Here is a 13740-nt window from a genome sequence, read left to right on the forward strand (position 1 = left end):
CATGTGGACACACCCAGAATGTGGCCTTACATTCCTCAACCCCTGGCTTGACTGTGCTGCTCTGCAATTTATATGCAATTGTGAGTAGGTGCGAAAATACAGTCTATATAAACCATCAGATTCCCGGGCATACAATAGACGTTTGTTCCCCTCGAAAAACTCACACATAGACTTTAAGAAACGCACAGTTATGCCTTGACGGGCAAAGCACCTTACTGACAATAAATTGTCCACTGACGGGCAGTAAATGCAGTTCGCTATTGTAATGTTTAAAGAGTCAAGTTTAACGGTACCCCTGCCAAGCGACTGCAAGACTTGTGAATTGGCTAAATGTACATTACCAATTTCCTCTTCGAAAGAAATAAACAAGCTTCGATCATTGCAGATATGCTGAGATGCTCCTGAGTCAATAACAAAAGACTTCCACTTGGCATCTTTAATTCTTTTACGATCTTTAGTCCGAGCGTGAAAAGCTCGCAGCTCGTTTCTGTCTCTACTATACGATGCCGGCTGCTGGGCTGACGACCGTGATTGACGAACAGAAACAGGCTTGGGAGTACTTTGCTTTCTTTTGGATCTGCAGTCCCTTGCAAAATGTCCTTGCTTATTGCAGAACCAACAACGCTTTGCAGCTTTAAATGCAGTTGTATCACCACAGGTTTGCATATGGCGTTCCTCATTCTTTCTGGAAACAGGAGTGCTTATGGCACAAGCCTCCCTTCTATCCAACTCGCCCATTAATCTTGCCGTTACCCCTTCCACAGTTAATTGTGCTGGTGGAACGGCAGATATCTGGCTAGCTATACCATCAAAGTCCTCATTAAGGGAACAAAGGATGATAAAAACATACTGAATATCAGGTATCTCCATGTCCCTTCGAATTAACTTGCCGCGTATTGCCTCCAGACGTCTCAAGTGTGCTGCCAAATCACCACCAGGCTGCAACTTCGTCTGGTACAACTGCTTGAAAAACGTCAATGCAGACGCTGACTCTTTTCTAACATGCACTGCTGCAAGACTGTCCCACATTTCTTTGGCAGTTTTCTTATTTCTTATATAGACTACTTGCTGGTCGCTGACTGCCAAATTAATTATCGCCCTGGCTTTTGCATCTCCTTTCGACCAAGCATTAGTTACAGGGTCAGGAGGGTCATCAGTTACATAGGTCCATACTTCTCTAGAGGTCAAAAGCGCCTCCACCCGAAAAGACCATAAACTATAGTTCTCATCTGTCAGCTGTGGGAAGACCAGAGCCTTCTCAGCTTCTAGAACCCGGTCAACCATTCTGGAACTCTTCCAGACCCACAAAAACTACGCTAACAGGAGCAGGAGTTTTCAAACCTTTCTCAGAGTCCAACAATATGCAGTCATCCACTCAGCAGCTGGGCCCATAACCAAAGATGTTGGCTTTTTGCAGTATAGTGACGCTGCAGAGAGCTTGCTGGGGAGATCATGCATTAAAAAGAAAGGACTCAAAAATAACTTAAAGAAGGTTTTAATAAGAAAAACAAAAACTCCATTTACACTAAGTATATTAACAAACAAACATGACCCAACCACCAACCCATCCCCCAGGGTAATGGGAGAGCTAGGTGCTGCTCCTTATATACTCTACCCAAATGCTGACACACCTTAATCAAATACAACTCAGCAGCACCTGCTATGTTTCACAGCTGTAAAGCTGGGTCTCGTTAGTTTTCTCTGGCCCTTGCTCCGGCCCCTTAAAGACATACACATGGAGTGGAACAATGATGAACCTTTACATTTAAAGAAACCATTCAACAGGCTTAACCCCAGCACGGGGAACTTGTCCTGGCCCCACCAAAGGCTACATCTGTTCTGGTTCATGCTGTTGTTCTCCCATATACATTCCCCAGAATGAATCTCAAGGAACTACTATATAATGAATAACTTCTTATAAGCAAGTCAGGCATCATTTAGAGTCCCTATTCGGGCCGACCAGAAGGAGATTCACAAAACAGAGATTGAAATCTGGGTCTCTCGTCGTCAGAGTTCCGTTGGAATCGCACCACCACAAGTATACATAGTCATTCTCACAGAATTATTTTAGGAATACCTGGACTGTTTGGCTTCGAAATAGTGAGCTGCGTCTGTCATTGTTATTGAAATTTTTGCATTGTAGATATTATTCAAGATTCCATGTATTAGAAGGAGTTGAAATGTCCTACATTACTGTGAACAAATTTTCGCAAGCAAGCCATCTACAGAGTTGTTTAGTTCATGATTCACCTCTCCGTATTCCTTGGGTGTGATAGTTGATGTTATGTACTGAGTTGAACAGGATCCAAAAGGCAGCAGTCTGATTGGTCCTAGAACAATAGGATTCAGAATGCTGCAGTCTGATTGGTCCTAGAACAATAGGGTCCAGAATGCAGCAGTCTGATTGGTCCTAGAACAATAGGATCCAGAATGCAGCAGTCTGATTGGTCCTAGAACAATAGGATCCAAAAGGCAGCAGTCTGATTGGTCCTAGAACAATAGGATTCAGAATGCTGCAGTCTGATTGGTCCTAGAACAATAGGGTCCAGAATGCAGCAGTCTGATTGGTCCTAGAACAATAGGATCCAGAATGCAGCAGTCTGATTGGTCCACAGGAGCCACCCAATCCAGCTCCAGATGGAAGGGAATCCGCAACCTGATTGGCCTACAGGAAAATCCCGGAATTAGCCAATCACGTGGGGCCCGTGGTGTAAATAATGTATATAAAGCAGACATCCTGGGGGAACTTCCATTCCTCCTCACCACTAAAGAGCATGAAATCCACTCTCGACTCCGAGCATAGTTCAGTTGAGATTCCTGTATTGCAGGGGGTTGACCCACAGGACCCCTTCCAACTTTGCAGTTCTATGATTCAATGGGGGGGGGGTCCGGATAAGCAAGGGTGTCAATGACTTTGACCAGCTTTCCTCGTTTTGAAGTTGAAAAGTGGGGCAGGGCCAGCTCCCTGATTAGGCAGAGTCAAGAAACCTGCCTGGGTGGCAAGCTGCCCCAGGTCAGGGCTGCCAGCCCAGTGTGCCCCCTGCTCACCAGCACTCCGGACGCTGCTCCTGGACTCCTCTACTTGGCCCTGGCCTGCCCCCTTGCTTCCTTGGGGTGGTCCAGGGGCAAGTAGAGAAACCCACCCACGCCTAGAAATTACAAAAGGTACCTGGCAGAGTTGTCCGTTACCTCCATTATTGTTCATCACGGTCTTGGAGGACCTGTGTCTGAGCATGCATGGATTGCAATTTAGCGCTTCTGCGCACGCGCAAAGGGCAATTTAGCACTTCTGCGCATGTGCACCCGCCGAAATCTGGAAGTGACCCATTCCGGTACTTCCAGGTTTTAGCAGTCTGCCACCCGAAAAAACGCCCTCTCCCCTTTTTATGAAGATTACCTGCTCTGGGATCCCACAGCTAATTCTCCCCTGGTCTCCTCACTGGCCCAAATGGGACTAATTTAGCCAGCTAGCCCTGGCAATCATCTAATGTTTATTGGATGGATTCCCCCAAATTGATTTTTGAATTCTGAATTTATTGTTATTCACATTTTATACTGCATTTTATGCTGTTTTTTGTTGCATCAATTAAGTGTTTTAAATTTGTTGTTAGCCGCCCTGAGCCCGGTTTTCTGAACCGGGAAGGGCGTGGTATAAATAAAAAATTATTTATTATTTACAAAATGCATATTAGAGATTAAGTTGGAAAACCATTAGTCGAGGATGAGGGAAGTTCCAGCTAATATAGCCAACTGTTTTTTATTTTATTTGTAAAATTGACGTTATGATGGAAATATTTGTAAAAAACAATAAAAAAATATTATGAGAGAGGGGGGAACCACCCACCCCTGCTGCCCCTCCATGAGCAGCTGTTGGGAGTGCTGGTTGTTAAGTTGTGGGTGAACATATCAGACGACACAGCGATTCTTCAAACAGCTCTTGTTCATTCAGAGGCCAGAACAGAACTGAGCTGAAGGGCTCAGTCAGCCTGCTTATATAGAGCTCCAGTACAACGTTACTGTAGCAACTTTCTAAAACTATCCAATCACTGAACATCACTTTCGATCCTTCATTTGCATAACTATCTACAGTATCCCCCTGCTGGCCCAGGGTGAGAACTTCAGTACATAACACTGGTGGTGCCTGCGATGGGGGGAGGAGCTTGGAGGTGGTGGCGGCAATGTAAAAGCTGCCACACAGCACCACAAAGGGAAGCTAGCCTTATACCAGAAGCTCCGCTCTTGTCCAAAGCTGCACAGAAGGCTGGTGTTTTCCCATTTCAATGAGCTGAGCTACCGGATGATGAAACTGGGGGGGGGGGGGGGAGAGACCAGCTGGGAACAGGAGAAGAAACGTCACACACTGATGTTGGGTGGAAAAATATATAAAAAAAATAATTGTCCAGTAGCACTTTAGAGACCAACTAAGTTTGTTCTTGGTATAAGTTTTTATGTGCATGCACACTTCTTGAGAGACGTCACTGTTTCACTGGCGTTGGGTGGCGTGATATAAATGGTCCTGCAAACAGCCAAGAATGGACTGGAGCTGTTGCAATGAGAGAGAAACCCCAGAGTGGAAAGACAATACCACTCTGCTGCCACTCTGCCCTCCGGCACCTGCCTTCCAAGTTTCCTTCAACTCTCATTCAGAGAGTTATCTGAGGCTGCAGCCTCAGACTGAAAAAGGAGATACAGTAGCACAAAGCTCTCTTGCCTAGTTGCCACCCACAGCCCTCTCCTCCTCCATGAATTTGCCTAAACCCCTTTTAGTAATAATAATAATAATAATAATAATAATAATAATAATAATAATAATAATAATAATGTTTTATTTACATCCCACCCTCCCCGGCCAAGACCGGTCTTAGGGCGGCAAACACCTAATATTAATCCAGTAAAAAACATTCCAGACAAAACACCAAACAAACAGTTGATTAAGTTTGAGAGCCATCACAGCCACATGCAAGAGGGAGCTCCGTAGGGAGAGCGAGACTCAAGGCAAAACGATTTCCTGCATTGCAGAGAGTTGCATGAGCCTTTTCTCCGAACTGCAAAAAATAAAATTCCTTCCAGTAGCACCTTAGAGACCAGCTAAGTTTGTTCTTGGTATGAGCTTTCGTGTGCATGCACACTTCTCCAGATACACTGAAACAGAAGTCGCCAGACCCTTATATAGAGAGTGTATCTGAAGAAGTGTGCATTATAGCTGTCCACTTTTCCCTTTTCTTGCGAGGAATCCTATTAGGAGTAAGGGAACTTCCCTTGAGAAAAGCGAAACGTTGACAGCTTTGCTGGTCTCTAAGGTGCTACAGGAATCTATCTATCTATCTATCTATCTATCTATCTATCTATCTATCTCCTATCTATCCACCCAACATCAGTGTGTGACGTTCCTTGCAAACTTTCTTCGCAGCCGAGGCGCTACGCTCTTACCTTTGCAGATCGGAGACCCCCGCTCTCGCCTCTGCAGGGGGAAGAAGGGAGAGAGAGAGAGAGGAAAAAAAGCGCAAGTGCAAGAATGGGAAACCCGGCATGGTGTGCCGGAGCGAAAGTTTGCTTTTCCAAGGCACATGACTCATGTGCAGAGAGAAAAGGGACGGGCAAGAAAGGGAAGGCGGCGGCCAATGAGCCGCGCGCTTCTGCGGCTCCTGATCCGCCAAACCAATGGGAGGCATGTACTGGAGACTGGAGGGGCGGCGAGATGGAGGAGGAGGGCAGGATCGCAGGACAAGGAAGAAACGAATCAAGTCTGGAGCGGTGCGGACTGATCTGCTTTCTTCCAGGACCATGAGTCATGCCGGCTGGATTTGGTCCCAACGCGAGCACGTTTTGGAGACGCCTTGCGCGCTCCCAGGCAAGGCTGTCCATGGGCAGAGCTCCCCGTTGCAAGGACCGGGGGGGGGGGGGAGAGAGTTATCTTTTGGGGGAGGGATGTTTCTCGCGCGCCTGCGTCACCGAGTCAGAAAGGGGATCGCCCCGCAATGTGCAAAACGACCCCCCATCCCTTCGGAAAAAGAGACCCGGGGCAACCTGCCCCAAAAGTTCTGCCTGGGACGAGGCTCCCCACCCGCAGTCCTTTTCCGCATCCTGCGCCCCTGAGTTCTTTGGGGCTCCCCCCCCCCATTCATTGTTTTGTTGGGGGTTTTAACAGCTGCAGAGATTTCCCCCTTGGGGAACATGACAACCCTAATCTAGTCCAAGCGCCTTGTCCAGGACTGGGGGGGGGGGTGGCGAGATGATGGAGGAGGAGGAGGGGGGATGGCGGGGGGCGCCCCTTCTTCCAGAGAAGAGGAAGGCAGGATAGCAGGAGGTCACGGCTCAGAGAAGGAAGGAATGGAAAAGAACCCCAAATGCTCACCGGCTGCTCTCCAGTCCTTAGGGGGATTCCGGGACCCCCGCTAGGTCGGAGGGTTTCAAGGAAAGAGGCAAGACCGAGGCGAAACCCAAAGCAAAGCGGCGAAGAAGCCGGACCTGTGCTTGCAAGCAAAGCTGCTCTTGCAAAGAGACGAGTCCGACCCCTCCTCACTTTTATTAGGGCCCCATTTCCAGTGCCCCCTCCCACCAGCATCAGAAGGGAGGGTCAGCTCGGAGAAGGAAGGAAGGGAGGAATGGAACTTTCTTTGCCTCCCCCCAGCCCAGGAAGCATAGCTGCCCACTTTTCCCTTTTCTTGCGAGGAATCCTACTCGGAATAAGGGGATTTCCCTTTATAAAAGGGAAACGTTGGCAGCTGCGCCGAGGAAGCATTTGCACAGAACTTGGCCCAACGCTATGGAATTCTCCTCGTTTCACAGCTTCAGCCTGGAGAAGGCGGCTCCTGTTTAGCGAAGCTTTTAAGGTTTGATGCCTTGCTGTATTTTAATACTTTGTCGGATGCTGCCCAGAGCGGCTGGGGAAGCCCAGCCAGATGGGCGGGGTATAAATTTTATTATTATTATTATTATTATTATTATTATTATTATTATTATTATTATTATTATTATTATTATTATTATTATTATTCCATCGGAGAAGGCCCCCCTAGGAACAAGCACAGGAAGGAGCCCAGCTGGGAGTAGGGCGGGGCTTGCTGGAGGAACGCGGACCATAGACGTTCCATGAGATAGAGCGTCCAACCCCCCCCCAGGCCAACAGCTTCCGTTTCAGACCGGACCGGAAGTTTGTGGTGATTTCCTTCCCTCACACAAAATCCCTCTCTCTCTGCGATACTGAGGCGGTTCGTTCTCGCTCCTCCTTCTCCCCCCTCCCCAGGGATATGACGTATCTCTATGTCCGCTTCTCCGAGAAGGGAGGGAGGGAGGGAGCCGAAGGGGCCCCATCGAAGCACAGCGGACCGACGGGGCAAAGTGCGCATGCTCTGCCTTTCCTTCGGAGCCGGTTACGACTGCGCAGGCGCGGGGGGGCGTTTGGCTCGTTCCATTGGCCCTCGGGCGGGAGGAGGGTTGCCAACTGATCCGCCCAGCCTCGGCTCCTCTGCGCTCTCCCAGAAGCCGCCTTGTTTTGTTTTGCAGCCCATCGATTCAGAATTTGCCCGTGTGGTTTCCTGAAACGTTTCCCTACAAGGCAGCTCAGTTGCAACAGAAAGAGACACGGCCATTAGAGAGAAAAACCCCAAAATAATAAATATATAGAATTTTCATAAGCAAAATCGAGAGCCACCCGGCAGACCTTCGTGGAGGCTCTACAAAGAACGCTGAGTTCCAGCTGCCATAAAACCCCCTTTCAATAAAGGAGAGCGGCTTCTGCCAGACCCTGTATTTACTCATTCATGGAGCGTAAAAGCATAGCTGTCAACTTTCAGATTTGAAAATAAGGGATCAACAGTCTACGGGATATCTAACAATGCGGGATAGCAGCGGGAAATGGCGCTGGAATAATGGAATTTCCCGCAAAAAAAGGGAAGGTTGACAGCTACGCGTAAAAGCCCCTGGATCAGATTCCAGCCAGTGCCCCACCTAGTCAATTCCCAAGAAGCGAGGAATCGAGATAGACTGCCTCTGCACCTGGAGGTTCCATGAGGACGTCAGAAGAGCCTGGCTGCTGGATCAGGCCAAAGGGCGAGCCCAGCCTCCAGGCGGCCAAGCAGCAACTGGCATACAGAAGCACATCTGCCTCCTGACCGTGGAGGCAAAACAGAGCCCCTGGTCCTGGTGGCCATTGCTGCCTCCTGAGGCAGAGAGATCCACAAGTCAGCTATGACTTCCTTGGATTTTTCCTGCAGGGATTTGTTTTTAATGTTGCTTTTAATGTGCCATTTTTATTGCGATTGTGTTTTTAACAGAACATGCATTGATAGATGATGATGATGACAATTTATTATTTCTACCCTGCCCATCTGGCTGGGTTTCGCCAGCCACTCTGGGCGGCTTTCAACAGAACATTAAAAACAGAATAAAACTTCAAACATTGAAAACTTCACTTCAGATGTCTTCTAAAAGTTGGATAGTAGTTTATTTTCTTGACATCTGATGAGATAGAGACATATATACAGTGGACACTCGGGTTGCGAACGTGATCCGTGCAGGAGGCACATTTGCAATGCATGCACGGGTCACAATTTGGCACTTCTGCACATGCACAAAGAGCAATTTAGCGCTTCTGCACATGTGCTGAAACCCGGAAGTAAGCCGTTCCGCTCCTTCCGGGTATGGGGCAGTGCGCAACCTGAAGCATCTGTAACCCGAAGTATGACTGTACATACATATACATACATAGTTTTAATTCTGTTAATGCTTGTTTTATTTTTATTTTCTGCCCCATATGTTTTCAGCTGTTCTTATGTTATCTGTAAGCTGCCCTGAGTCAGGGGAAAAGCAAGATACACATTTGTTATTATTATTATTTTCTTACCTTTGCACACTCCCTTCCACCTCCTCCTCCAGCCACACCTGGTTTCCTCTCCTGCTGCTTCCGCCCATCCTCCTCCTATCCCTCTCCTGGAAAGCAGCCGCTGCCCCTCGCAGAAGCCACCAGGGGCTCCCTCCACCTTCGCTCCCTGAGTGGGCAGCTCCACAGGGGCCTCCCTGACTCCCGTTTCCCCCGTAGATGGTGAAACGGCTGAGTGAGCTCACGGGGTGCCGCCAGGTGGTTGACGTGGGCGCTGGCCAGGTAAGTAGGGATGCAAGAGGCCTCTCGGGTTCCTCTTCATTTTCGGTGGGGGGGGGAGGGGATGTGGTGTGTTGCAGAGGGTCCTGGCTTCCTGAGGAGGGGGCGGGGGTGGGGGCCAGTCCCTCTGGTCCAAGCCATGGCAGGCAGCTTCCTCAGGCACTTGGTGGATTCCCACATGGCAGGGGGTTGACTAGATGACTCTTGGGGGTCCCTTCCAGCTTCTGTGAGCCACACGCCCTCCACTTAATGCCCTCTCCTTTCCCTTCAACCTCCATGGCTCCCCCGGCCAGAATCCCTGGAGCTGAACCTTCTATACCTCTCCCTTGAACGCAAGCTCATCTGCGGTTCCTGCATTGAAGGGGTTTAGACTAGATGGCCCTTAGGGTCTCTTTCAACACTGCAGTTCTATCAGTCTATGGCATGGCTAGGCAAACTAAGGCCCGGAGGCCGGATCCGGCCCAATCGCCTTCTAAATCCAGCCCGCAGACGGTCCGGGAATCAGCGTGTTTTTACATGAGTAGAATGTGTCTTTTTATTTAAAATGCATCTCTGGGTTATTTGTGGGGCATAGGAATTCATTCTTTTTTCTCGCCCCCCCCCAAAAAAAAATAGTCCGCCCCCCACAAGGTCTGAGGGACAGTGGACCGGCCCCCTGCTGAAAAAGTTTGCTGACCCTTATTCTATGGAGTGGTTTGGGAGGGGGGCTGTACATGAATGTACATTTAAGCGAGGGTTGTCAATGACTTTGACCAGCTTTCCTTATCTTGAAGTTGAACAGTGTGGCAGGGCCAGCTCCCTGATTAGGCAGAGTGAAGAAGCTGCCACCACGGTGCACCCACTGCTCACTAGATGTTCATGGACAGGAGGGGGTGGGCGGAGGCACTCCTCTACTTGCCCCTGGGCTGCCCCCTTGCACCTTCTCACCCTCTTTGGGGTGTTCCAGGGGCAAGTAGAGAAACACACCCACCCACCCCTGCGTCCCCCCAGAAAAAAAGCCCTGGTTTAAACAATACCAGTTTCATGTTTGCAAAGACAACATTAAAAATCTAGACACATTAACACCATGAGACTTATCTAAATTAGTGTCATTAAACAACAACAAAATATACCATGAAGTATCAATAGACATCGACAGGTGGTGGTATAAGTGCTTTTTTCTGGGGTATGCACACCCCTAAACATTTTGTGAATCTATTTTTGGCCTCATTGAGGAGCAATATTTCAATATGAGTAGTAGAATGAGAGTACCCCTAAACATTTTTAAAGAAGAAAAGGACTGGATGGGAGTCATTGAACCTGACCCTTTGGAGAAAAGTCAATGCTCTTAAAATGAACATAATACAGTGGTGCCCCGCAAGACGAAATTAATTCGTTCCGCAATTTTTGCCGTCTAGCGAATTTTTCTTCTTGCGAAGCACGGTTTAAACGGTTTAACAAAGTCGCAAGACGTTTTCGTCTTGCGAAGCAAGCCCATAGGGGAATTCGTCTTGCGAGGCAAATCGCGAATGAAAAAACCTTTCGTCTAGCGAGTTTTTTGTCTTGCGAGTCATTCGTCTTGCGGGGCACCACTGTACCTAGTTTATATCTTAAGAGGAATTCCAATTCACATACCGAGCAAATACTTTCTCAAAATTAAATCTTTGTTTAGAAAATGCCTTTGGGGCTCTTCAGTTCCAAGAATATCTATGCAAAAAATGCAGATACTGATAAAAGGAGGAGGATTTTGGATCCCAGACTTAGAAATGTATCACCAAGTATATTTGCCGTCAGGTAGACAATCCTGGAGACCCATAACTGAAAACAACTGTCCAAATAGGGCTGCTTTGGAATATTCCTATGTAGCACCTCTAGAAAAATGGGTAGCACTTGGATCTAAATACATACATTAATACTCAAGATGCTATTGAAACAATAACATCAGTTAGAATGATACCACATGTCCAAAAAATATAAATTTGACCTTTTCTCCCACAATAAAATGACTTTGTGGGGAAACCTGTCTTTAAAATCAGGAAAGAAATGGTAATATGGGAGAGATGGATGAATTTCGGTATATTAACATTAGACCAGTTGATAAACGAAAAGGATGAATTTTAAACATAGTCCATCCTAAGAGACAAATACAGATTACCTACAAAAGCTCACTGGCAGTATCTCCAGATAAAACACTTGGCAGGAAGTGAGGAGGAATTAAAGAACCTTTTAATGAAGGTAAAAGAGGGGAGTGCAAAATATGGTCTGAAGCTCAACATCAAAAAAACGAAGATCATGGCCACTGGTGCCATCACCTCCTGGCAAACAGTAGGGGAAGAAATGGGGGCAGTGAGAGATTTAAATTTCTTGGGTTCCATGATCACTGCAGATGGTGAGAGCAGTCACAAAATTAAAAGAGGCCTGCTTCTTGGGAGAAAAGCAATGACAAACCTAGACAGCATCTTAAAAAGCAGAGACATCACCTTGCCACCAAAGGTTCGTATAGTGCAAGCTATGGTTTTCCCAGTAGTGATGTATGGAAGTTAGAGCTGGACCATAAAGAAGGCTGATCGCCGAAGAAACCTCTCCATTCTGAAGGAAATCAGCCCTCATTGCTCACTGAAAGGACAGATCCTGAAGCTGAGGCTCCAAGACTTTGGCCATCTCACAAGAAGAGAATCATAGAATCATAAGAGTTGGAAGAGACCACAAGGGCCATCGAGTCCAACCCCCTGCCAAGCAGGAAACACCATCAGAGCACTCCTGACATATGGTTGACTCCCTGGAAAAGACCCTGATGTTGGGAAAGATGGAGGGCACAAGGAGAAGGGGACGACAGAGGACAAGATGGTGGGACAGTACAGTGGTACCTCTGGTTACGTACTTAATTCGTTCTGGAGGTCGGTTCTTAACCTGAAACTGTTCTTAAACTGAAGCACAGTGGTACCTCGCAAGACGAAATTAATTCATTCTGCGAGTTTTTTCGTCTTGCGAATCACGGATTCCCATAGGAATGCATTGAAAATCAATTAATGTGTTCCTATGGTCAAAAAAAGTCCAAACAAAGCCAAATTTGGTACAAGAAGAGTTTATTAAGTGCCCTTTAAAGTCACACATACTGTAAAGAGCATTTCAAAAATTGAAGGAACAATAATTTCAGTTTCTAAACATGACAGAAAAGCATTTAAAAAGCACCAGAGTGTAAAGTACTGTACATACATTTTCTAAGACTCTGGGGGACAACTCGAAGAAGGCTCCTCTTCCACTCTTTGCTTCTTGCTGAAGAACCTGTCCATGGTCTGCTGCTTCATCCGCCTTTTCAGCACCTCCCTGAAATGCGACATGATCCTCATATCATAAGTGTTCCCAGCGTCACGGGTCTGGTCCTTGTCAGAGTGGTGCTGCTGTGCAAAAGCCTGCACCTCCTCCCACTTCTGGCAAATGTCCCTCAGTTTTTCGGAGGACAGCCGTTCCTCTTCCAGCAAGGCCTGCTCCTGCGCAGCCTCTGCCTGCAGTTCGACCAGCTCCTGGGTGGTCAGCTCGTGGTCGTCCTGCTTCCTCTCGCCGGCCTCTGCAGCAGCAGCAGCAGTCTTCTTGGGCCCCATGGCAGCACAGCTCCTACCTTCGCAAACCCAAAAAAGAAATAATCAGTGCTTCACATCCAAAAAATTCAAAAGCACCAAACCTCCTAGAAAACACACAAGCTTCCAGATTCTTGCAAACCCCTTCTCAACTATTCCCCCAGCCACCCACCACACAGAAACCCAAACCCAGAAATCCCCTGCCCTGCAACAGAAGATACAGAAGCAGGATTAGTCGCACCAACAGGGTAAAGAACAGCTTCTATCTGTGGGCTGTTAGGCTGCTGAATGAAAAGATAACAACAGGACAACTGAGTTTCGGGTTTGGTGGGTGGGTGTCAGTAAACGAGGGAATTAAGACTAAGAGAGCTGAGTGGGGGGGGTGCACTCGTGTAATCTCACTGTATACAAGTTGAACAAGTGACAATAAAGTATTTCATTCATTCATTAGTTGCATAGAAGAACAACATATAATCAAATACAAGCAATCAAATGCAGTTTTCCCCTAACCCCCCCCCAAAAAAAAACAGCCCCAACTATGTCCAGGTAATTACATTAGTAATATAATCAAATCAAAAATTATTTCTAGTTGCTGGTTTAAAAAAACATCATTCCACAAGCTCCCCTGTGTCTTAGGTGGTTTAAATGCTTGTTCTTTCTTTGATGCCTACGTAATAAAGGAGGACTGCGTTATGTAAAGGTTCTGTAGTTTTTCACGTTGTTTTCTATTATTATTATTATTATTATTATTATTTGGAACTCGGGACACGGAAGCCGTGTTTTTTACAGCAGCCTTAATCAGTTGCCATGCGAAGTGGGAGGCGAAGCGCTCCAGCAAAAGACTTTGGGGCGATGGACTGATTGAGTCAGTCAGTGATGGGGGGGGGCGGGGGGGGGTATTTTCCGAGGCGGCTTTTCGCCCCCCCGAGCCAGGACGAGGCTCGCCCGGGGAAAAAGGGAGCCTGGCGGAGGAGGAGCCACTTACTTCCGCAGTCCCGCCTGGGACGGAGAGGCCTCTCTTCAGGGAAGGCGCAGAAGGAGCCCCGGCCGCTCCGCTCCGCTCCAGCCCGAGGCGGCGACGGC

General features: G+C 47.6%; 1 protein-coding gene and 1 long non-coding RNA gene across 2 annotated transcripts in view; both read right to left on the reverse strand.

The window, feature by feature from the left end:
* Positions 1 to 11283: 11283 nt before the first annotated feature.
* LOC308575385 overlaps positions 11284 to 13740 on the reverse strand; it is a 47059-nt gene continuing 44602 nt past the window's right edge. The window contains exon 2 of the long non-coding RNA XR_014002836.1: positions 11284 to 11659. This is a non-coding gene — a long non-coding RNA (uncharacterized lncRNA). The remainder of the gene's footprint in view (positions 11660 to 13740) is intronic.
* LOC308575266 (uncharacterized protein) lies at positions 12149 to 13729 on the reverse strand. The gene is made up of 2 exons (XM_081173928.1): positions 13643 to 13729; positions 12149 to 12698 (listed from the first exon to the last, which is right to left on the reverse strand). Exon 2 carries the CDS (start codon positions 12679 to 12681, stop codon positions 12301 to 12303), a length of 381 nt encoding a protein of 126 aa, XP_081030054.1. The 5' UTR covers positions 12682 to 12698; positions 13643 to 13729; the 3' UTR covers positions 12149 to 12300.

Source organism: Podarcis bocagei (genome assembly GCF_964188305.1).
Source record: "Podarcis bocagei genome assembly, chromosome: 16".
In the NCBI taxonomy this organism is placed as follows: Eukaryota; Metazoa; Chordata; class Lepidosauria; order Squamata; family Lacertidae; genus Podarcis; species Podarcis bocagei.